General features: G+C 37.2%; 1 protein-coding gene across 2 annotated transcripts in view; it reads right to left on the bottom strand.

Moving 5' to 3' along the window:
• Positions 1-6232: 6232 nt before the first annotated feature.
• Positions 6233-24925, bottom strand: part of LOC128996784 (uncharacterized) — a 33699-nt gene continuing 15006 nt past the window's right edge. For both annotated transcript variants that reach the window (XM_054422250.1, XM_054422249.1), the window contains exons 3-8: positions 22673-22809; positions 21397-21618; positions 16451-16618; positions 15094-15225; positions 10429-10588; positions 6233-8404 (exon numbers count right to left, since the gene is read on the bottom strand). In XM_054422250.1, coding sequence (XP_054278225.1) covers positions 8346-8404; positions 10429-10588; positions 15094-15225; positions 16451-16618; positions 21397-21618; positions 22673-22809 — 878 coding nt within the window. In that variant the 3' untranslated portion in view covers positions 6233-8345. The remainder of the gene's footprint in view (positions 8405-10428; positions 10589-15093; positions 15226-16450; positions 16619-21396; positions 21619-22672; positions 22810-24925) is intronic.

Below are 24925 nucleotides of genomic sequence, written 5' to 3' on the forward strand. Positions count from 1 at the left end.
TCAAATGTTAGTTAATATTTTAGCAAACACATGTACGATATAATAACTATACATTACAAAATTAGAAGCCCAAATTCACACAAAATCGATATATCTGTTAACTTCAATCAAATATGTGGGATTTACTTTGAATTTAAATAAAAGTACATTGCTTCCATATGGAAAGTAAAGAGCTTTTCCAGATCCAACCAATTCCTATAATGGTCCGCAAATACGCTCCTTAGAATAAATTACTCGCATATATTTCGTCCCGCTTTGGATTTCGTGAGCGTATATTTCATTCCGGAAACGAGGCGTTCAAAGCTCCAGGAGCAGCTTAGCTATTGGAATATTCTAGCCCTCGTTGATTATGTGACAAATATGAAATTTAAACAGAGGCATGAAGTAAAATTGTGTTTTTTTTTTATTTGTGGAAGAACTATTATTCATGACTTAATCTAATAAGCCCACATTTGAACATATCCTCACTTAGCTAGGCTAATCAGCTTAACAAGTAAAATATTGCTTCAAATTAAAATGTTACAAATTATTATATGTTACACATATGTTACTGAATTTAACAAAAAGGCAAAACAAGTTTTGAAATCACCTTTGATATGTTATTGCTGTACATTTTGACTGTTTGTATATAATAGTACGTATTTTTATTTGGCAACCATTTTGATAGTATAACGTTTGTTTGTAGTTGAAGTCTGGAAATAAATGTTTAACAAATCTGTTCAAAATATGATATCCATACAAAACATAATTTAATTCAACTCATCTATCTTACCAAAATAAGCCCCATTCAACTCATCTATCTTACCAATGTAAGCCCCATTCAATTCATCCATGTTCCTATTTATAAATTTTCTGTAAAAAAATATGTTCATACACCTCTTAGGTCAGACATAGTTTTAAACAAATCACTGGATTTTCAATTTCTCTAGGTCAATCACCTATGTGGTCTATCAGGATTCGATCAAACTATTTTAATTAAAAGTTGATCGTTTTCCAAACTTCTAATTAGCTAAACATTGGTGGCGAGGTTGTCGATTCTCTACAGGAGATAAATTGTTAAAAGTTACGTAACGTCAATTTCAAGCGTTGACTGAATTGTGTTTGATTAAATTTCACGATCGGTGGAATTGGATTTAATAATATCAAAGTTTTCTACGTAGGAGTGTTTAACGAAGTTTTCTACGTAGGAGTGTTGTATCTCATTAATAGAAAAATCGCAATAATCTGTGGTACACATAACACATATCACTACCCTTATCAGATGACATTATTCTAATATTTATCCTCAGTTATAATATAGAGCTTTAAAATATATTTATTTATAAAAAAATAATTTAGGAAGTAGATATTTTTTAATTACAAACAATGGTATTATTGAACTAAATATTTTGTTAGGATGTTTTAAATAAATACACTGCACAACCTAAATATAAAGTAAGGATAATTCTTATTCAAAGAATGCACAGATTAGCTCCATAAAAATCTCTTGCTAAACACCAGATTTAAGAATATTTCCTCTGAAATATTTCTTCTTTTGTTTAAAGAACCTTATACAGTTCTTTTCTCTATTTAACCAAATGAAATAAATCATTGGTTTGGAGTTGTAAAATTTTAAAACTAAGATACCTTCAGAAAATTTATTTTACTTGTTTCCTCTACTAGCAGCAAGTTAATTCATTGGTGGCAAAATATATAGAGTAAGATGTCTTCCTAATATTTGGAATATTAGCATATCTTGTTAGTGATAACGGATCTGAGTTTATGGGAAGAACTGTAGGGTGCTTGCTAATGGATAAAAAATTAACATTTTGATTTTGTCAAATGTAACCAGACATGCTCAATCAAATCCCACTGGGTACATGTCTAATTGTCACCACGACAGATTAGCACCCCTCCTAGAGGTGACAATCAGATGTGTGCGGTAACCGACAGATTGGAACCCCGAGAAAGGGGTGGTGCCAATCTGTCGTGGTAACAAGCTGACGAGGAGTGATATTTCAGGTCTTCATTTCAACGAGGTTCCAATGTTATGCCGGGAGCTAAAACACCATGGTGCCAATCTGTCGTGGTGCCAACTTGACTGCGACCCATCCTACTGAGTAAATAAAACATTGGAAATGTGCTGAGGGGTTTTGTAGGTAAATATACACAGCTGAAGGGATGGAGAGCTTCTAAATATTGTATTTGCTCTCACGGCCAAATATGAATACTAACTCATGGATGGTTTCCATAACTCTTTGAAGGTAGTGTTGCTCCGTGGAACTGGCTGAGATCATTAAAGATGTCAAGAAGTGGTGGTGTTTAAAGATTACGGTTGCAAGATGGAATAATTCAAGACTCTTTACTAGGAAGATTAAACGTAGATTGGACAAGGCTTACGGAAAAACTGTGTAACTGAGAAACAAATGTAATCTTAAAAAAGCTGTACCTAGTACAATCTTTGTACGGAATTTAGAATTTAATGTGGAATTCATAATTAATAATTTAATAGCGAGTCTCATGGCACTTCATAGGGGGGGGGGCTATAAGGGCCAAAGCCCCACCCCATTAGACCCTATAAACATAAATATAAACATATGTTTTGTCATAACATCGTAACAGGGTTTTTTGGACACAGTTTTAGACTTATAATGGCTTCAAAATGTCGCCAAACGGCTTTTTAAATGGCAAATTTTCCATGACAAAGTTTTTGGACCGCCACTTGTGACTCTTACTAACCAACTAAGGGAACGCTCTATTTCTTACATTTTGAATTTAGTCACCAAATATTCACACAAAGATCAGGTAAAGCCAATTTCCTTGCTGTCGAATTCAGCAGTAGCTATACCCTGAAAAAGCAGGCACTAGAACACTCGCACGTCATTCACAATCCCACATCCATATTTGTAAGCTGGGAAAACTCGCCTTAACTCCCAGGATCATGCTTTAACATCATTGCAGGATCACTGCTTTCCAGAATCTTGCTTTAACGTTTAACAAACATTCCACAGCTCACAAAATGTTAGCTATATAAATATATTTTCATTTAACCGGTCCAATACATGCTAAATACACCAGTTTAAAAAAATACCCCCGCCGCAGCAAACCTGCAGACTAAGCGAATTTCCATTTGACTGATTGGATTTACACTGAAATGTCTACTTAAAAATATAACATTTATTCCCTATTTAAATCAAATTAGTTTAACAAGTACTTAGGTTTGCTGCATCAGGGAGGGTAAAACTGTTTTTTTTTTTTATGTTAATAGTTAGTAAGAAATTAAAACATTTTCCAAATTTGATCAGAATATGTTCATAAACAAGTAAACTACAACAGTTTACTTATTCTCCATAAGAATAACATTGGAATTTTAAATTTAAAATTTTTTGGAATTTTCTCCGTAACCATTAGGCGTATAACAACGCTTCAATATACTAAATTATTTGTTTTTTTAAGCTCTACAAAATGATTTGGAATGAAATTGCTAAATTTTATGTTTTTTGGGTCAAAAATGGGAAAAACCTATTTTTACCCCATAAAACCCCCCGTAAACCCCCGTTCCCATGGTCCGATCATGCTGGATCGCGAACTCGTTCGAATAAACGTAGGTTTACACGTTTGTACCAAATTTCATCAAAATCGGATCATTTTTGCTCGAGTTATCGTGCTAACGGACACATATATATATATATATATATGAATTTGAACGGATGGTGTTTTGGCCTCTAGGGACCCCAAAACGAAAAAAAAAATCGGTCCCGCGTCCAGGTCTTACCATGAGTACTACGGTAGTAGCTTATTCCCTATATGGAAAATTCGCTAACAAGCTGAATTTTCTTGATTAATGAAGTAGCATCTGTAGGTTAAGGTTTTGTCACCTTAGGTCAGTCTTACGGTAAGTTGTAAATAAATACCAATGCCAAAACTTTAACCGGGGCTTGGTAATGTTAAACCTGCGAACTCGTAAGTATAATAAATGTGAGACAAGAGTAACGTAACAAAAATTTTACTTACTGTCCATATGGTTTAATTAAGTAATTTAAAAATCTGTAATTTACATCAGCGCAATCTGTTGGTGGCTCACTTCAACTACGTCCATTTTGATTTGAGAAGCGGCAACAACTTTAACATGGGGATGGAATGTCTAGTTGTATCAATAGTCAAAGTTTGTCCACTCTTAGTTAAGTTGCTTCTTCTTAACTTGAACCTTGGAACTTCTACACTACTTTAGATGTATTGTACTATTCTTCCATCCACACATTGTAAATAGTTATTTGTGTAACTAGTGGGCGAAGTGGCACTTTGCTGCACAAGAGAGAAATGTTTACGCACGAGCCGTAAACAAACGCATGATAGAAAGTTTCTCAAGTGCAGCAAAGACAGTTTTCACTCCCGTTACACATTACATTTTTCCTACATTTACAATAAAGCATATAAATAATTAGTCTTTCAAACACTGTTCAACACGTTTTTAGGAGGTTAAATCCAAACATTGAACGAAATGGGAAACGCTGCATCAGCTGATCGTAGTTGTAATATCTTTAAGTGTTGCCAACTTATTTTCAAGCTTACATGTGTTACGTGCCTAATAAAAGAACGCTGTTTTGTGTTGTTTGGTTGGAATACTGGAATGCGGCAAAAGTAGGTAAATGCAAGTTTAGCAGCTTTCTGTGCTATAATCGGTGCAAGGAAGGCCACTTTGTCTGGTGACTGTAGGAAAATGAGTTTAACCATAAATATCTCTTCAGACATTACAATTTTTTTTTTGTCAAATACACAAACAAGGAGGTTGTTAGTATGATTTCTAGTGAAGATGATTTTGGGCCTGGATACCAATTATTGTCATTAGTTTATCAATAATTAATTAATGATGCAATCTAAATCTCACAAAATGTCAAAATTACATGGTAACAAGAGCAAGGTTTAGATCAGGCGTAATGGGGCAGACGAAAAAGAAAAATGTCAATAATGTATAACGCACAAAATAAAAATAAAAAACACACAATTGTATGTAATAATTTGAAGAAATACCAATTAGCTAAAAGGAGTTAAGTTGGCTAAAAGGAGTACCGGTAAGGAGTTTTTGAAAAGGAATTGAGTTCAGCTAGTTTACCAGAGAAAATTTAGAGTTCAGGGGTTAATAGATAGGCGCACAATAAAAGAACACTAACATTTCGTCCTGATGTAGGACTTCTTCAGAGAATAGGTTGAAGTAAAAATAAAAATGAATAAAATAAAATAAGTTTATCTTTAACCTACTCTCTAAACAAGTCTTACATCAAGATGAAATTTATGTTTATTGTTCTTTTTTTGTATTTCTATCAGCCCGTGGACACTAATTTTTCACAGGCGAACTAGCTGAACTCTATTTTTTAATGTCATAATTGTACGAGGCATGTTTTTTTAAGTAAGTACCGTTTTTAAATTTCTGTGTTCCAGTGCTGTGATTGGCATTTTTGACATTTGTACTAAGTATGTGCATCTATTGGCAAGGCTGCGCCGGAAATTCTGCAACAAACGGACGTGTTTACATCCGGTTTCGAGCATTCAAAATAGTGTCGCCAATTAATACTGCCACCGACTGTGAAGTGCACGCTGTAATAGATTTGTAAGTTCTAAAGGAGTGAAAGCCATTGAAATTCATCGACAAATTAGTTAAGTGTTTGGTAAGAACATTGTGAGTGACGGAATGGTACGCAAGTGGGTAAGGGCTTTTTAAGACGGTCGTACCAACGTTCATGATGAGCGTCGCACTGGGCGGCCGCCGGCCATCTGTCATTACTGATGAATTGGTGCATTGCTCATCATGAATGTTGGTGTGGCCGTCTTTAAATGCCCTTACCCACTTGCATGCCATTCCTTCACTTATAAAGTTCTCACCATACACTTCACTAATCTGTCGATGAATTTCAATGGCTTTCACACCTTTAGCATTTAAAAATCTAATTACAGCATGCACTTCACAGTCGGCGGCAGTCTCAATTATTGGCAACGCCATTTTGAATGCTTGAAACCAGATGTAAACACAGCCGATTGTTGCCAAATTTCCAGCACAGGCTTGCCAATAGATTCATCTACACAGCACAAATGTCAAAAATGCCAATCGCAGAGCTGGAATGGAGAAATTTAAAAACTGTACCTACTTAAAAAAACATGCCTTGTATGTTAGTCTTTTCTTACAGAAACCTTTTAATTTAATTAAATCAAAGTCACATTAAAGTATAACATAAAATACAATAAAAACACACATATCTAATTCACAGATAATTTATTTACTATTGACTCTTTGAATTCATAACAATGATATAATTTTCCTAAAATCAATAATTTATAGAACTAGTTATAAAAATATTTACATAAATCATCAGATATAATACACAGGTTTGGTACAACTTAAGTGTAAATGTACAAGTATTGGTGCATTAGATCATGTCCACTTCCTTAGCCATAGAAAAATACATTTTTGGCACTCTACTGGACTGGTAAACATCAGGTTGTATTATTGCTTACAGTCTCTAAATAGTTTGGAATACAACCAAATCGTAAGTTAAAAATCTTATAACTATTTCAAGAGGAAATGCTAAGAATTGAAGAACACACATTTAATTCTTCACTGTTAGCTCTAAACTTTATGGACGTTTGGTTTGTGTTAGACTAATGATATCAAGTTTTACGATTATCATAGAAATTTTAGGTTTTAATCAATCTTTGTTCAGTATTTTATTGGGGTACAATGTAACTATTGTGCCCACCAAAATAGTTATAAACAATTAATTTAACCAACTGATTATCTTTGTTAACTTTTGATGAGACTTCTTTTCAGCATCAAAAAGTGTCATATTGTTTTTTTCTTTAACAACCAATTTCAGAATAAAAATTTTCAAGATTTCTCCAAGATTCTCTTTGAAAGCAAAATTCAATAAACATTCTGCCAACAGTGAAAGGAGGTTCTATAGTCTGTATGATGGAACATGTCTCCTGATCCTTATACTAGCCCAGACCTTGAGTGTGCACTCTACCCCTGCTGGTTTGTGTAAACACAAGGGTCTGGGGCAACCGTGTTTCTGAAGGCTACACTTAACATAGAATCAAAGTTAGGGGGGCATTTTGAAGAGGACTAAATTATGTAGAGTGTTGTGGTTTCAATATTTTCAATATCGTACCATAAAGCCTGAAAATCTTCTTTGAATGTAGACAAAAAACGGCAATTTTAAACTGCTTTAACTCATTATGGAATTGTTACTTTAAAATTCTAAAACCAGAGACGCATAGATTGTTCTTCGTTCTGTAAAACCCCACTCATTGTTTTTTACTAGCATGTATGGGCAGTTTACAAAGGCAGTTGCCGTGAACGTCTGAAAGCCCTTCTCATGGCGCTGTTCAATGGCGCAACATAGCTACTGAAGCCCGAGCTGAGATTTCCGAGTTGATGTCCTTCGGACCCTTAAACCATTAGCCAGTCCCTAGGTAGAATAAGGGTTGGAACACTGGTTCCAACATACAGACTATAATGTACATACCAATTTGATCAATCGGGCCTAGTAATTTCAACATGCTAAACATGTAAGATAAATAAAGAAAGTACCACTTCAAAATAAATAAAATTAGAATTTCCAGACAGAATTTATTCAAAATGGAAGGCTTATTAAATTTACTAATATTTTACATTTCCTAAAACTTAAATATATATAACATCTGAATTGTTTCAAGTTACTAACATAGTTTTTGAACATGTTAATAGTTAAGTAAATACGACTAGAACAAATTATCTTTTCACTACCAAGAAACCATTTCCCGAATCCACGGATGAGTCACAAACGCTACGTTTTGGTGAATTTCACACTGTACACCATTTAGTGAACATTTATTTAAAGGCTCGTTGTTCCTTTTCACGAATATCACACAAAATGTTTTATGCGGTTCCTTTATAAAAAGTATAGTACAGAAATCAACTTTTTATAAAACAAAGTACGGTACTGTTTGTTCACACATAATTTTACAGAATTCCAGACACTTTGCACAGTAATCTTAACCTTAAATAATACCTGAGGATGAAGCGAGAACCCAAAACTTTAGCTCAGTCAGAAAATTGTTGTAACTTATAACATTTTGATACTCTAGTATAAACAAACGTAAAGGTCAACTTGAGCATTTTGAAAAGAGATACGTAACTGATGTTTTCAAAAATACAAAAGACCTCTGTAAAACTTACACGTAAGATTTGTTTAAAAGATATCAAAGTCTACAGTTTCCCTTTGGTTAAAATCAATTCACTCAAAGAGTGAGGAGTGACAAGATCTCACTAACGGAGAATGATATTTACACAGGTCTTACGACACGAGACAGTAGAAGAGTTAGGCAGTGACTCAAGACTCTCGTAAACCTTGACTGGATACAGTCACCGTGGACTCTGACAGACTCGTACCTGCAAACAGTTCACATGTTAACACTCGACAGTCGACACTATAGTAAAACACAGGTCAGAGTGAGGTGAGCCAGTCAACCTCACTAATAGTCTTATTCCTTGAGTCTATTGTGCATGCTGAAGCAGCTCAAGCAGACGGTGGCTTGGTCAGTGAGTCATTCTTGCTCAAATATCTATATCTGAGCAATTTTTTCAATTGATGAAAATATACAAATTTAATGGTATAGTATAGAAGAATGTATTTTGATCTCCTGTTCATTTTGATAACAAGTTTAAGGTGTGGTTTGTACACAGGAAATTGTCTATATCTAGTACCTGATATGGTAACTGTTATAGTTTATACCATAGACGAAAGAATTAAATATAGACCGATAGCAGTGCTGCGGTTACCATATATTCTGGCATCCACTGCTAGGAGTGCCGTGTAGTTTTGGCGCACACTGCTGCAGCGTCAAGTGCTAGTGAGCGTTGTCATGTCAAGTTGGTAGTTGGAGCCAGGTATGCCAACTTTTGGAGAATTGCCCAGAGTCCGGGGAGTAGGAGTTTGTTCTGTTATTTTTCTGTGTTTTAAAAATTTCCAGGGTTTTAAAAAAATGGGCTTTTTTTAAGTTATGGGATTTTACAATTTTGTACTTTACCTCTATTGAAATCTGGGTCTGATATATAGTAGCATTTCATTTGCAAGAGTAGTGCTAGTAGCAGTCGGTGAGTCGACGATGGCAGCGAATCGACGAACATTGAGCACACTTTAACGTCATCGCGAAACCTTCTTTTGACAGTCTATATTCATTCTATTTGTCTGTGATAATACTGTAGTAATAATATTGATCAAAATTTGAGCCTTTTAAAAAAAACTTGTTAAAGCCCATCATCCCACAACTATGACTTTTACACAACACCACCCTTAATTCTCATGGCTTCCTATAAAAGCGCTCGCCAACACAAAATATTGTTTACAGCTTTGTATTGTATTCATGTCTAGAGTTCAACAAAAATCATAAATCAACACAATAAACACTAATAAATTATTCTAAAAGCTGCATAATAAATTATGTAAACTGGTGACTTACCTCTGCTAAAGATAGAGGTAACAAAGGAAAACCAGGACGAAGGAAACAAAAAGAGAAAAAACCAGGATGTGGGAGACTGTGAGGAGGTTGTGACTGGAGGACGGGAACACTGTTGACAAAAATAAAAATTTACTTTAGCACTTCACCAGTAATTATAAGTTGTGTGACAAGACAAGCATTACATATATCACTGATGTACAGGGAACTTCTAAATGAATCCCAGAGATTTATTGCTTTTGACTATCTACTTCATCAAACCTAAAGTTGTTATAAATTATCCTTGAACTAAATGATAACTGAAATACAGCAGTACTATGAAATCCAAGACCTTACCTTATCAAATACCTTATTGGGTGAAACCCACAATCACCTTAATTCACCGACTCTATCAATAGTCAAAGGTACTACTCACTGTCAGGCTCAGGGTGAGTAGTAGAGTTACGCAGTGCACTCCGTACACTTCTCACTCATCTGGGTGTAGTTACTCTCAGCTCTGCTGCACACTTCTGACAGTTCACTATCTACAGTCAAAGGTACTACTCACTGTCAGGCTCAGGGTGAGTAGTGGAGTTACTCAGCGCACTCCCACACTACTCAGCTGCTGACTCAGCTGGGTGTAGTAACTCTCAGCTCTGCTGCACACTTCTGACAGTTAAACTATCTACAGTCAAAGGTACTACTCACTGTCAGGCTCAGGGTGAGTAGTGGAGTTACTCAGCGCACTCCGTACACTACTCAGCTGCTGATACAGCTGGGTGTAGTTACTATCGGTTTTGCTGCACACTTCTGACAGTTCGAGTTCACTATCTACAGTCAACGGTTCTACTCACTGTCAGGCTCCGGGTGAGTAGTGGAGTTACTCAGCGCACTCCGTACACTACTCAGCTGCTGACTCAGCTCTGCTGCACACTTCTGACAGTTTACTCACTATCTACAGTCAAAGGTACTACTCACTGTCAGTCTCAGGGTGAGTAGTGGAGTTACTCAGTGCACTCCGTACACTACTCAGCTGCTGACTCAGCTGGGTGTAGTTACTCTCAGCTCTGCTGCACATTTCTGACAATTCACTGACTCTGGAAGATACTTGAGTCCAGTGCTCTTCTTGCTTCTTTAACTGCCAAACAGTAAAGTTACAGTTATTTTAGTCAGTACACAGCATACTATTAAAAAGATATGAGTAAAGGTGGTGGAAATGAATTTAATTGTTAACCACTGAAAACCTTGTTCCTCGATAGGGCCAGTACTCCTGTGGCCCATTGGCCATAGGAGTATTGGCTACAATAGACTTTAGCTGTTGATAGTTGATACATTACCTTAAACTAGAGCTTTCTTCAGATGTTTCCTTGACTGAAGCCAATCAATTTTTATGTACGTATTTTCTGCAAAAAGTATGTCCTTAACTAAATGCTTGATACAGTTTGTGATTGCCCTTTCAGGAGTCACAACAATGTCATCAATGGTACTCAGCTAAGTCACACCCTATACAGAATATACCATCAGAAGCAATGCCACAGAGTTTTGTACAGAAACAATTTTTGAGAAACCAAAACTGAATATTTATTTTCTTAGATAATATCCCCGTGATTGAGGGAGATGTTCACAGTTTCATTAGAACCGCAGGAAATTCCATCCGTTCCACCAAAGGGGCTGGCGCTTCTCGGTACAATTTAACCAAGGACCAAGAGTACCCTATATTTGGCACAGATAAGCAGAAAGTTGACTAGCTTGTTAATTCACTAATATATTCACTTCTCGGTAACTTTGTGTTCTTTTTTTAATAGCTGTATTGATAAGATCAAAATAAACTGTTGATCTAGCATTTATTGAATGGTTTTTGCCTTCGTTGAGGATTAATGTTGGTTTTAATAACCATCCAGTTTCTCTATTTGAAGCTTGAAAAAAAAACAGATTCGTGTAAGCCAACGGCACAGGCTTTAAATTAAAACTTTCTATGATCATAATCCTCCCTATTGAAATTTACCCTGGTTATTTCAGCCATTTGTACAACATTTGAAAATGAACAAAGTATGGACTCTTAACTGTACAAGAGGACTACTATACCTTGTGTTTGAATGGGAAATAAACTGAGTGTGACTAAGAGATTAATATCGCAAGTTTTGGTTCTCCCAAGGCATCTATAATTTTACCAAAATTAACACTTTAGACCAACTAAATAGTATAGTCATAAAACCAGGTGGTAGGAACGAGGGGGCGAAATTTTACTATGATTGTAGCTGTGTGCCACACAAAAACCTACACATAACATATACCCAGGCACTTCATAACTTACAAAAAGATGCTTAAAGTGTTCCAGAAGTATGACTGAGGAGAAAACAACCAAAACATGCCCTAGTGAGTAATTTTTCAGCATGGACTCCACCCCTTCATCATAGAAGGCTTGTCTATAGATTCAAAGAGATATAACTACAGATCTGAGTTTATAAACTGTAATTTTAGGAAGGAGAGCAGAACTTTCCTGGGAGCACCTAAAAAGGTCTCCTCCGCAATAAAAGGACGTTCTACACTTGTTGCAGGATGTGCATTGGGCTTTTTCTAATCGTAAGTTCTAATTAGGACTAGCAAGTGGGTTTCACAGGGGGTGGTAACACCAAAGATGGACCAAACTCAATTACACAGGGTAAAATAGAGTAACTGACAAGCGAAAACAGCCTCAGCCTCAAAAATAAGGCTCACATTCTGTGGAATCTTTTGTAGGACTAACAAGGAAAACAAAGAGATGGATGCAGCTTCTGCGTCATGGGGTAAGCAAACTCAATCTCTCCTTCCTTTTTAGATGGTTACAACAATATCATACGATTGGGCAGGAGGCAACTCAAAACAGACCACAAGAGACACAGATCATGGTAAATTAAAGAAACCCCCTAAATTCTTCAGGATATAATGATGTGGAATTAGGAAAAGGGATACACCAAGTACAGAAAGTGGGGAGTTCTAGGGGACAGAGACCCATCTGTTTTACTAGGGGAAATTACACTTTTAAGTTAGAACCATAGGGAAGTGCTTACACCTGCTTCATAGAGTGCTACTGTTTGATAATCCATCAAGTATTGGGTGGAACCTGTTCTTAGGCAGATCAGCTACATTTATATCATAATCTCTGTGGTTATAACACAAAGCCAGACTTTATACCAAGGGATGAGCAGTTTCAGTCTAATCTAGTGCTCCCTCTAACAAAGAAAATAGTTTAATTTGCTATGAAACGCTTACTGTTTCTGTACTTGTGAACAAATTTGACAAAGGTGTTTGTCTTTTGTTTGTTGGTTTTTTTGGGGGGGGAGGGCTTTTATGTATGCTCTTGGGACAGAAAAGTAGGAGAAGAGGAAACTTTCTTCTGGACGACTGTGCGCTTTCAGCTCTAGTATATTGTGCTGGAAATATACTTATGACGAGCAAGGAAGAGCCTGAGCGGCGAGCAATGCATAGAAATTTCTACCGTACAGAGCTTAGGGTCTTCCTCCACCATGAGCGGTGTAGTACATGGAGGTGAAGGGTGGGTGTTGGACTTTGCTCTAGACTACAACACTTAAGTTTACCATTGAATATTTTCTCTGTGCCTTACTTCTTTGTGGTCTTGGTAAGCAAGACTCAACAGGCTGTAACGGCTGTATTAAGCTGAAGAACGGTTTACCTGGTAGGTATAATTTTTTTGAATTGGCAACTAAATTTGGTTCACTTGTACATTGGAAAGTCCAATTCAAGGGGCTGGAATTTAAAACATGCCAATGTCTGTTTGTTGATAGTGCTGTTTGAATCAAGAACACTTAAGCATGAAGATCTACTTTTGTAATACAGTCAAACCTTGATATAACGAACCTCGATACAACGAATTCCTTGATATAACAAATTTTTTTAAATCCCCTAGAACTCTCCATAAGACACAATGTATATTTTACCTCTACATAACAAACAAACCATAAAAACGACCTTGATTTAACGATTTTTTTGTGATTTTGGCTAAAATAAGATAGGCTACCTCAATATAGCGAATTTATCATTGTCAGAACCTCTACATTGCGAATTTAACCTCTGCATAACAAATTGTCTTCGTCTTTCCCTCGATATAACAATCCCCCCACCCAATTATTGTTTTTGAAAAATCTGTTTCTTTATCAAATTAAATGGAAAGGTGACGCAGCGCTTGCGCTAACATTCGTCTGCTCCGTTTTACACATCTCCGTCTGCTGTCGCTGCGCGCGCTATGTTGCAACGAGAACGAGAACTGATTTCATTCACTGAGGACTGATGACGACGTAATGTTTACAGGGTGTCCACAGAAATTTTGTCTTTAATTTCCCTGACTTTCCATGACTATCCATGACCATTAACCATTGATTTCCATGACTCACGAACTTAACTCAAAAATTATAATATACCGTATACACACGAATAATACTGCCTAGACAAGTTATTTCACAGAAAATATTGAAATATGTAATAACAGATAACAATGGAGTACAATAGGTACAACAATGAACTAATACAAGTCTCAAAACCCATAAACTAAGACAACTGTATAAATTGAAATTGGCGTACATTTGTGAAAAATTCGGAAAATGCTACAATAGTTGGGGTTACGACCCACTAGAGCATTGAAAGGTCCCCTGGAATCCATCCATCATTGGGGATTTCCATGACTTTCCATGACTTTTGCCTATTTCCATGACTTTCAATGACCAGAATTTTTTTCCATGACTTTCCATGACTATCCCTGACTTTCCAGAATGTGGACACCCTGTGTTTAGTAAGCTGTGATTGGGCGATATGGGATAGCTATGGTGAATTGTACAATTTTTGGATGAAGAGAAACCTAAGAGTGTTCCTTTTTCGAGTGTTTTTATTATCTTTAAGTTGGCTATGATTATACACTTTTATAATGACTTATCTAATAATGTATTGTTTTCAATACGATTTGTTTCAACTAGCAACACCAATGCTATAGTTTTAATGATTATTATTGACATTCCTCTGTTGTGATAAATCAGTACTGTACTGTTAGTAGCCTACCGGCCTATCACGAGCAGTGTAGCTTACAAAACTTTCTATTACTGTTTTGTTTTGTTCTTTACATGGTTTATGACTACGCAATACAGTGTTTGGCTAGGTTTTAGGAGGGTTAGAACAAGCTGTGATTTTAAACTAACAGTTTTTAACCTGTACCAAGGTCAATGCCATTTTCATGATAGCGCAATATTCAAGATCCCTCCCCTTTTTTATGCCGGATAATTTAGGTTCTACTGTACAATGTAAACACTGTACAGTAAAGTATTGTAGCCTATGCTACTTTAATTGTGTTTTAATGATGTCTAATCCCGACTTATATTGACCGACGCTGGTTCTGAACCTCGACTTAGCGAAATTCCTGCAAACCTAACCTCTATATAACGAACCTCGTTTTAACGAAATCCTTGATATAACGAATATTCAATTCGGTCCCTTCAGATTCGTTATACTGAGGTTGGACTGTACACATTTTCCTCCACTAAAATTCATAAATACTTTTTAACACATTATCATTGTTTTTTATTGAAATCAAAAACAACATAAAATAAATATCTAAACTTCGAATGTTTTAAACTAAACAAATAAAACACAGAATACCTGTGAGGTTAGGTGGTCCACCGTTGAACTTAGAGAGGTTACTTGAGTGTTCTTGGTGTTGCACTCGTTTTGTAACGAGGTCACTCGAGTGCTGACGTTCTCATTGCGCTCTTGCAGGCTCACTATTTGTTTCTGTTTGGCAAATTTAATAAAATGAAACATTTTCTACGATCCCACTTGATATCAGACAACATTCAATAAAATAAATAGTAACTAGTTTTCTTATGAGAAAAAATGTACGTATTAACCTGTAATCAAGAAGTCTTGCTTTAACAACTTGGATTATAATTTAAGAATTTACATCAGCTCTCTTTTAAGAGTCCTTGGAGACTAGACCTTCTAACTCATAAAATAATTAACGAACTGTAAAGAAAATTTCTAATCCCACAATATACTAGATATATAAATTACAATCACTCTTGGCGATTGAAATAATATTTTTAGATACTAAATAACTCTTCAGCAGCTCTTAGAAATTATCCATGATGGCTGCCAGCGCTAGCCTCCAAGTACTCTTCTTAACCAATCCTCATAGAGCAGGGTGAATAACCTAAAAGGTTGCTTGGATGGGCAACTATTTAAACATGTGAAATACTTATAAAAATTGTATTAATGACATTATATGAACAAAAATCGGGTGCATACATCAACACATAGTTTTGTAATGTTTTTGTTGTAAAATCTATTGCTAAATAAAATACTAGTATGCAAAGAGTGATGTTAGTGAAGTTGACGTAACTGTATCAATTGACTGTACCATGGAAAGATGATCTGGTTAAACCAACCAGTTTTACTTGGATAAACCGATGTCTATTTTAACTCGGATGGTTTAATCAGGGTCAGTTAAGGGAGAATATGTTATACCACAGCTGGTTGTGTTTTGAAAGTTGTTTGCTGTTACATGCAACTACAGAACTTCTTGAATTTTTTTAATTTTTAATACCCCAACAAACACTAAATTTACAGATAAGCTGTAAAGATAAATTATACATAGACCACCCATAAAGTTAAATTACACTTGTTTAATTTAATTTTAAAAATCTCAATTAATGGGATTTCTCGGCCACCTAATGTAGAATAATAGTTTTCAGAATCGACAATGTAAAAATCAGTCAAACACCTAAATACACCATCATTTTAATGAAGAGTACTGTTTCCAGGGTAACAAATTTCCCACAGTTGTAACAACGTCAAGTAACCCTAAAGATGGCACACTGTATTGAAACTTAAACTCTGGTACATTAAAGTGTTTTTGTCAATTTTGACATAGTGGTCGCTTAAAGACCAAGAATCTAAATCTTAATCGTTTAAGCTTCATAATGTTGCATGAACACAAGTACTTGTCTGGTAGACTCACATATTGGTGTTCCTGGTCGTCTTGGTTCCATTGGATCTTCTTGCTGAGCGTATCATTGATGAGTGATAGGTTAGCTCTCAGTGAGTTGATAGTGGTGTTGATATACTGTACATCTACGTTGGGTGGAGCGCTAGCAGCCACACCTACGTGTAAGTTCATCATCTCCTCCTGTAACATCAGATCATCACTTAACTTACCCTCCAAAGGATAATTATGAACTAGGCCTAACGGAAACTGAGGTAATAGTTTAGATGGATTGACTTCCCACCCTCCAGTATAAACCATAAATCGAGTTTTGAGATTCTTGGGCCTTTGGTTGAGTAAAAATATATTGTTGTCTAATTCAGGGGTCTCCAAACTTTTTTATCAAAGGCCACTGTAAATCTTTGGAGGAAACGTTATAAAATCACTACATGTTTTCAGCTAAATTTAACTTATTAAAAAAAAAATTTACATTAAGATACATGCATCATTATAACCTAATACAGGTTGTCTGATCTGGAAACCGTAAATTCTGAATGAATTTGGATGGCTGGTAAAATGCCTTTTACTTTTAATCGTGAAAGCCTCCATTCGTTGACATCATAGCATTGGTTCTCCTGTCTTATATGAAAAGATAAGAATAAACAGTAGACATATGTTCCGTAGAGCCAATCACGTTATTGCCGAGACCGCAATGAGTGCTCACTAGTTTTGGGGCTTGTCGCTTTCAAAAGGAAACGATTTCAGTATCGCCAAGACCAAAAGAAATTGTTGCTGCTTTAGTGAAAGAGAATCATGATATCACTGAGACTAAAAGATACACTCATGAGAGTTGCTGCGATCGTGAGATATGCTCATAAGTGTTGCCGTGACTGCGAAAGACAATCATCTAGCCTACCCTATGCTACCATTTAGGTCAGAATTGTCCAGTCGGAGGAAAAGCACTCAGTCAGAGAATCGAGCAGAGATTTTATTCTCACAATTTATTGGGATCGCAGAAAGTATCTGCAGATATTGCAGTGTAAAATTCAGACAACTCTTCTTGATCCTGAGAGCTGATTTTCCCACTACAGTACCACTATGGTGTTCCGTCACCTACTGTAGGCTAGAGTTAAGAAGTCCTCTGAGCCCTGGCCTATTGTAAAAATGCAGGCACTTGCTACTCAACGTCTAGGCGCGCCGGGCGGGTTACTCATGTTCCACGCGGCAGTCAGGGCTCATATCCACTGCGTTAAAACCAAAAGAGCACCTGCAAATACCGCGCAGCAACATACAAACATTGCTGCATATCACTCTGGCTCAGAGGACTTCTTAAGGGTGCTCTCTACCCGTCTGGCGCGCGCAAATGTAAGGGTTTTAGTTCTTCCTGATTGTAGCCCCAATTGTGAACCGATTTAAAAGATCTTGGTGTCATATTTTTCGTGAAATGTTATTGTAGGTTTCTCGTTTTTTTTTTATTTTGATAATTTTAAAAATGTTGGGCTCAAAGGTTGGTGAAAAATGTAAAAATAGGCGTTTCTTAATGAGTTTTAATACATTAAAATAATTTGTAGAGAAAAATAAAAAACGGTAAACCTGCAATAAATTCTTAAAAACAAGAACCTGGAATTAGTTTACTAAAAAGTTGAATGATAACTATGTAAACACGCAGACTCGAAAGGCTTGCAAGCGCTCTTCAAGGCGCCGTGCAGTGGCGCGGCCATGCGGCCAACGGCTCAACCTGTCGTCGGCTCTCCCACCACAGCCATCGATCGATATTTCCCCTCCTCTCGGTTGATTCTGTTCTATCTTTGCGTCGTCGCCCAAGATTGGTTCTGGACCAGTACTGGCCAGGTTCTGGACCAGTACTGGCCAGGTTCTGGACCAGTACTGACCAGGTTCTGGACCAGTACTGACCAGGTTCTGGACCAGTACTGGCCAGGTTCTGGAACGGTACTGGCCATGTTTTGGACCGGTACTGGCCATGTTTTGGACCGGTACTGGCCATGTTTTGGACCGGTACTGGCCAGGTTCTGGACCGGTACTGGCCAGGTTCTGGACCGGTACTGGCCAGGTTTTGGACCGGTACTGGCCAGGTTCTGGACCGGTATTGGCCAGGTTCTGGACCAGTACTGGCCAGGTTCTGAACCAGTACTGGCCAGGTTCTGGAACAGTACTGGCCAGGTTCTGGAACAGTACTGGCCAGGTTCTGGAACAGTACTGACCAGGTTCTGAACCAGTACTGGCCAGGTTCTGGAACAGTACTGGCCAGGTTCTGGAACAGTACTGGCCAGGTTCTGGAACAGTACTGGCCAGGTTCTTTAACAGTACTGGCCAGGTTCTGGTTCTGGCCCAGGTTCCTGCCAATTCTGGAACCTGGGCCAGAACCTGGCCAGTTACTGGATTTTTTTCACTAGGGAATTTACTATAAAATGAATACGGTAACCAATAATTATGGTCGCCGGAATAAGGCAGAATCAACTCTTGACTTTAAGTGAACCCGACGTAACATTGACTTTGAATACTGCAAATAGGCATCTTATTCATGTGAACCAAATGTGGACCATTGTCATTTAGATTGCTTTATTTGTTAACCACACAACCTTACTTAAATGATTGGTTTTAATAATGAACGATGAAAAATAAATGAGTGGATTCTTTCTTTATGTGATAAAAGATACTTTAAAAATGAAATTTTCATACCACCATTGCCTTTTTTGTAAACATTAATTTTTTGTAAACATTAATTACATAATTATAATCCCCAAGAATGTGTGAGATACCGACTGATTCTGTGCCCATTACGGTGTAGCTACAGTTGGAATAGAGTTAAATAATAATGAAAACCTTAAACATCAACAAAAGAAAATAAATAAATATAACAGTTGATTAAAAAAACCTTAAGATTACTATAATTTAATGCAGTGATACTTTACAAAGTATAACTAAAGTATTTTTTTTTTATTCAATAATGACAAACAAGACTCGATATTTAGGAATGTTTTACTTTTTACTGTATAAGCTTATGGGAGCGATGCGAACGTCACGTTGCTGCCAGTGAGTGTCGGTGGCAGGGCATGATGGAGGTTGAGCAGAAGCAAAAGATACGCAGACGCGCGAATAATAACCCGGTTGCGCTTGCGCGTGTGTGCGTCGGGAGCTCCGCAGGGCGCTGCCTAACGTAGCAGTCAACTCGCGAACCTCCTAGCTCCTCCCACCACTTCCCCTCCAACTGGGTTGCACCGACACGGCGCAGTCTGGCGGACACTTCGAACATCGTTCTGAGATTTCTGAGCTGAGGTAGAGCCCACCCTTAACTCTCACCTATGGCACGAGACTAGAAGCATGGGCGGAACAGTGAAAATTTGATGTGGCTTTTCTGTGTTCAGAATTTTTCCATGATCTCAGATAACAACAATAAAATTTCCGTGATATTGTGAGACTATAACAGTATCCCCGCAATTTTTGGAGATACTCAATTTTGTACCGCAATCGCCAAAGACGATGATGATTTTTCCATGAAGCAGGATTTTTCTGGGATTTTGCAATCATAGTAGACGATGATAACGTTTGAAAACCTGAGGGAGGCGGTCACAATGTTAAGCCATAATCGTGGTGGACAATAAAAATGTTTCAGTTACTGCAGGAGATATACTAGTTTTGCCATAGTCGCGGGGGGATTACACTAACGTATCCACTATCCATGATTGAAGAAGACTCTGATGTTTCCATTACTGCTGAACATTCTCTTTTTCCCTGTGATGATGTGTCTGTCACCACGGAGGATAAACCAAAATTTGGTCACGATTGCAGGGAGAGGGTGATGATGTTTATTCGTCTATGAGAAATGGTCACTATTACTGCAATAACAATGTTACCGAAGGCAATGGCATGGTCAGATTACGCAAGGAATCGGACTAGCCCAGGTCAGACAGGTTCTACTGCATTGTGGGAAATGATGTTATCTCCACGACTGGGGCAATATTAGTTATTTCCATTTTGCTGTTAGATATTCAGCAAGTGTTTTACCCTTTTCCCTTATTAGTCATTACCCGCTAGTCTGGCACTATCTAGTTACAATATCAAGCTGGATTAGTTTACTAATTTAATATTGGAACATATTGATGTAAGTTAGCCACCGGATTACTGTATAATACTTTAAGTGGTTTACACACCTGCATTTAAATAATCCAATTCGTTGTTTTATGTCATCACCATGTCAGTATGTTTTAGTGTTTTGTAACGTGTTAGTGTCTGTTCAATGTCCATGTAAAGTTTTTTTGTTTGTTTTAAAAACCATCCTTCAATGAAGTGACAACTTTATCCTTGTACAGCTGAAGATGACACAGAGTTGAAACCGGTTGTGACATAACACAACGAATTGAATTACTTAAATGCAGGTATTTAAAACAAGTTACATGAGATGTCTAATCCATCCATAAACATAGATACAACACAATGCAAAGTATAGTGGCTCAAAGACTTATATGTGAAATAAAAAGATAATTTTTTGTAGACCTGTACATTGATAATAGGGAGTATTGTGAAACATAGCAAATCTGGGGCTTGGATTCTCCAAAAGTTGATTATTTCATCAATTACCGTTATGAGTTGTTTTACAGTTTACAAATAAATTAATGTTGTTTTAGTGAAAAGTGCCAAGTTTAAAATATAAAGAGCAGGGAGGGTAAGATATTTTTAATAAACTGGATCAACAAGATTTTTTGAGCTGATGTTAACAATAACTCTGATGGCCTTTTTTACTGATTAGAGATATAATTACTACAAGGTGAATTTGCCCAGCACAACAAATTGTAAGACATAATTGACAAGAAATAGCCATGGAGTATCAAAATCACAATTTCTTCATCACAAATTTATCTAATAATTCGGGAATCAAATGTTGCTTTATCAAATTTATAATTCTAAAACTGATAAAAAGCTATGGGAATGGAATTCCACTTCCATCCACTATCGTTACATACCCTGAGAGTAGAGACGTTAGTCTGCAGTCCCTTAGCTGCCTCGGACAGTTTACTATTGGCCTCCTTGAGTTGCACCACATTCGCCTCCAGGTCCTGCATCTGGCTGCCGAAGGTGGCGATGTTGGTCGTCAAGGTCTCCAGGTCGTGAGGCACCTTGATTAGCTCTGGGGACGTCTTGAACCTCTGCTCCACCTTGGCCAGTGAGTTACTGATGGTTGTCACCTGCAACACAATTTAGCTGTGAAGGTCTATACGTCTTACCCAAATTCCAGGTCACAAACAACTTTCCGTACTGTTCCACAAACATTAACTTAGATTATCGTGTTAGCGAGCTGGTCTCGTGGTAGAGCATCGGGTTTAGGTCCCAGAGGTTCCGGGTTCAAATCCCACCACTCACCAATGGATTTTATCCATTTGATAATGCCACAAACCTCTAGATATATTCTGAAATAATGTGTAAAAACAATCCCAGGCTAAAAACTAGCAAAAATATAAATATCAATGTTTCTAATCTAGTTTGTTTTCAAGTGTAACTTGATCTGTGCAACTTATTTAATTTTAATGGCTACAATGGGTAGGAAGGACCAAACCCGGGAACTTCTGATGAATGCTCACTGGATGATAAAATGGATGAAGTTACACTTTTTTTCTGTCTCACCTTCATCCTAAGAACCTACGCTCTAGCTTGGGATCAGCAGGGACGTTATTTCATTTGTTTGTTGAAACAGTTCATGATATGTTACAAAAATAATACGGTATTCACAGCAACCTATTACGAGGGTGGTGACACTTTGGTAATAGTATTATTTTCCCTATTACAGTAGACTCCCTCTCATTCCGACTCCTTAGGACCGAACCCAGTCCGGACAACAGGTTTTCCAGTTAAACCGACGTCCCAAAAAACTCGTTAAAACGGACCGTTTAGATGCATACTGTGCATAAATTTAGGAGAGTATTGTATTTAGAAACGTGATCACTGGTCTCAAATCTTTCCCTTGATAACAGTCGTTTCAGTACCGCCCACTTCCTGCCGATCTAGTCCGATTAAACCAATGTGCTGATAAAAATTGTCCGGTTAAAGAGATGCCATTGTTGCTGAGTTTAGTCTGGTTAAACCGATGTCCGGTTAAAAGGTGTCCGGATAAGAGGGAGTCTACTGTACGTTAAATAACGCCAACCTCTAGTTATGACCCTTGTGGCTAATAACATGGACATTGTTCATTCACATGGGAACACAGTATTGGCTGGTAATGTTTTCCGCTGTCATCAACGTTACCTGTGACGTAAAGTTGTTGAGCTGGTTAGTGAGCAAGTTGAGTTTGATGAACAACGCCGTCTGGTTCTGCTGTAGTTGTTTGGACATGGAGTGGCACTTCTGTAATGCCTCTGGAACGCCTTGGCTGCCAGCGACAACTGAAACATGGCGATGTTGTGTTTATTACGAGAGCGACACTTCTGAGAAATAAAAGAAAAAGTAATGTTTGTGTCAATGGTGGGATATTTCCAAGGTTATATAATTAAGATAACTTTGAAAATGAGGCTGACATCTGAAATTATTTTACGATTGCAATTCTCCTCTAAATATATGTTCAGCAGAAAGCCACTAATGATAGTAAAGCACAGTTTGTCCTACAAAAATCATAGGGTCTTGGAAGGGATCCCACAATCATTTACCATTTGCAGATGAGAAACACATGTAACCTTAAGAAGAGCATTTGAGCTCAAAAGTGCAGGTGATGTTCAAACCTTAAACGTGATTCAAGGCAGTAGTAAAACTGCCACAATATTTGAGGTATTATTGGTGTAATAAAACTGCCACACTCACTAAAGAGCAAGGGAGGGTTGAGCAGAGGAAGGGTTATGAGACAATATGGGTTCAAACCGAGCCCTTGGCAACATAGTCGCTTATGAACTGAAAATATAAGGAAGTTGATGAAAAGACATTTTTTAAAGACCGCAGCCACTGGGTTCCCTCTGAAAAAACCTTTTCATCACTCTGTAACGAAAGTAACTATTTTCGATAACAGCTGACGTCAATGAAAGTAGCCGTTTCCCAAGCTCTAATTTAGGGCAAGGGAAAATCGATCAGCTGATTTTCCCTCGCTCTAAATTTACATTCCCTCGCTCTCAATTAGTTCTCCATTTATTCTCTACGCGCACTAGTGTTTTGTTACGGTTTAATTTGATGACTTGAATCAGCTGTATGTATTGTTAAAAGTTGTTTTATTTTTGTATTTCCATGTTTAACAAAATTGATTGAGAAATATAAATAGAAATTGGGGTTCCCTGTGTGAGGCTTTGTCTCACAAAAAAACTAGAGCGTGCGACGGAAAATGCCACTTTCGGTCCTAGTAATGAAATATACTATTTCCCCTACTAACATGGCCATATCGGCAACCCGGCCAGAAACATGAGGCAATTTCCGCCTTTCTGGACTTATAACCCTTCCTGATACCCTTTACTTAATTAGAGTGGCAGATTCATAATTTCCAATGAGCTTACTTCATTTAGAAAACATTAGACACATCATAAGTCTACTTTCAAACCCAGAAACTTGGCTGTGAACACATCTTCTACTTGAAACTCTTCGACATTTACTGAATGAATTTGCAATTTTTCTTAAAATTGAAGACAGCTTGATTTATCTCAAAATTAAATAATTATCAGACAACAATACTTTGAAGTACTTGCAAGGACTCAATCATTACCAAGTCCAATTGAGGGCCTTCAAAATCCAATAATGTATCATATGTGTAAAGTAAAGGCCTGTTTTGCCAGAAGCAGCTGGTGCGTCTATTGCTCAGCGATGATCATTCCGCGACAATCGCTGACCACTGCTATGCATTGTTTCAGGTTAGTCTATTATGCCAGAAGCGTCTATCGCTACAGCCGCCAGCGTCTGTAACTAAACCGCTAGCGTCTATCGCTGACCACAGCTCCTGGAGCAGATGGAGACGCGGTTGCTAGAAGAAACACAAGTTTTGCTGTTCGACTGTTCTTAATTTATTTTAAGTTGTGTTTTTAAGCCGGATTTGTGGGTTTAATGACGCGTCACAATCAAAGTGGGGATTTAATAGCGAAGAAGATAATAAAATGATTGAAGCACACCTTGCGTTCTAGAATGGAGGTGATTTTATTTTAATAATTAATATAATATCTCCCTTCAGGCCTCTTTAAAAACATAGAACGCACTTTTTCTCTTAGTTTGCACAATATTTCTAAAATATCTTCATCATCCAATTCCTCGGTGTACAAAAATAGTACTTCACTATTTGCTTTTTACATCTCATTTCAAATAGGTACAACACTCCTTTCGCCAACAAATAAAACCACTCATTGATAAAATAATCATAAGGAACAGACGCTTCTGGCAGAATAACTTCAAGCGATGGAACGCTGAGCAGTTATCGCTCTAGCAATCATCGCCAGCTTCAGACGCAACAGCGGCTTCTGGCAAAACGGGCTTTAAGAAATACAATATGCAGAAGATAATTCATAATAAAATAAAGGCCATAAAATGCTGCCCTGT

Source organism: Macrosteles quadrilineatus, unplaced genomic scaffold (assembly GCF_028750875.1).
Source record: "Macrosteles quadrilineatus isolate MER2022 unplaced genomic scaffold, UCM_ALF_1.0 Scaffold_6__1_contigs__length_79288215, whole genome shotgun sequence".
Classification (NCBI taxonomy): domain Eukaryota; kingdom Metazoa; phylum Arthropoda; class Insecta; order Hemiptera; family Cicadellidae; genus Macrosteles; species Macrosteles quadrilineatus.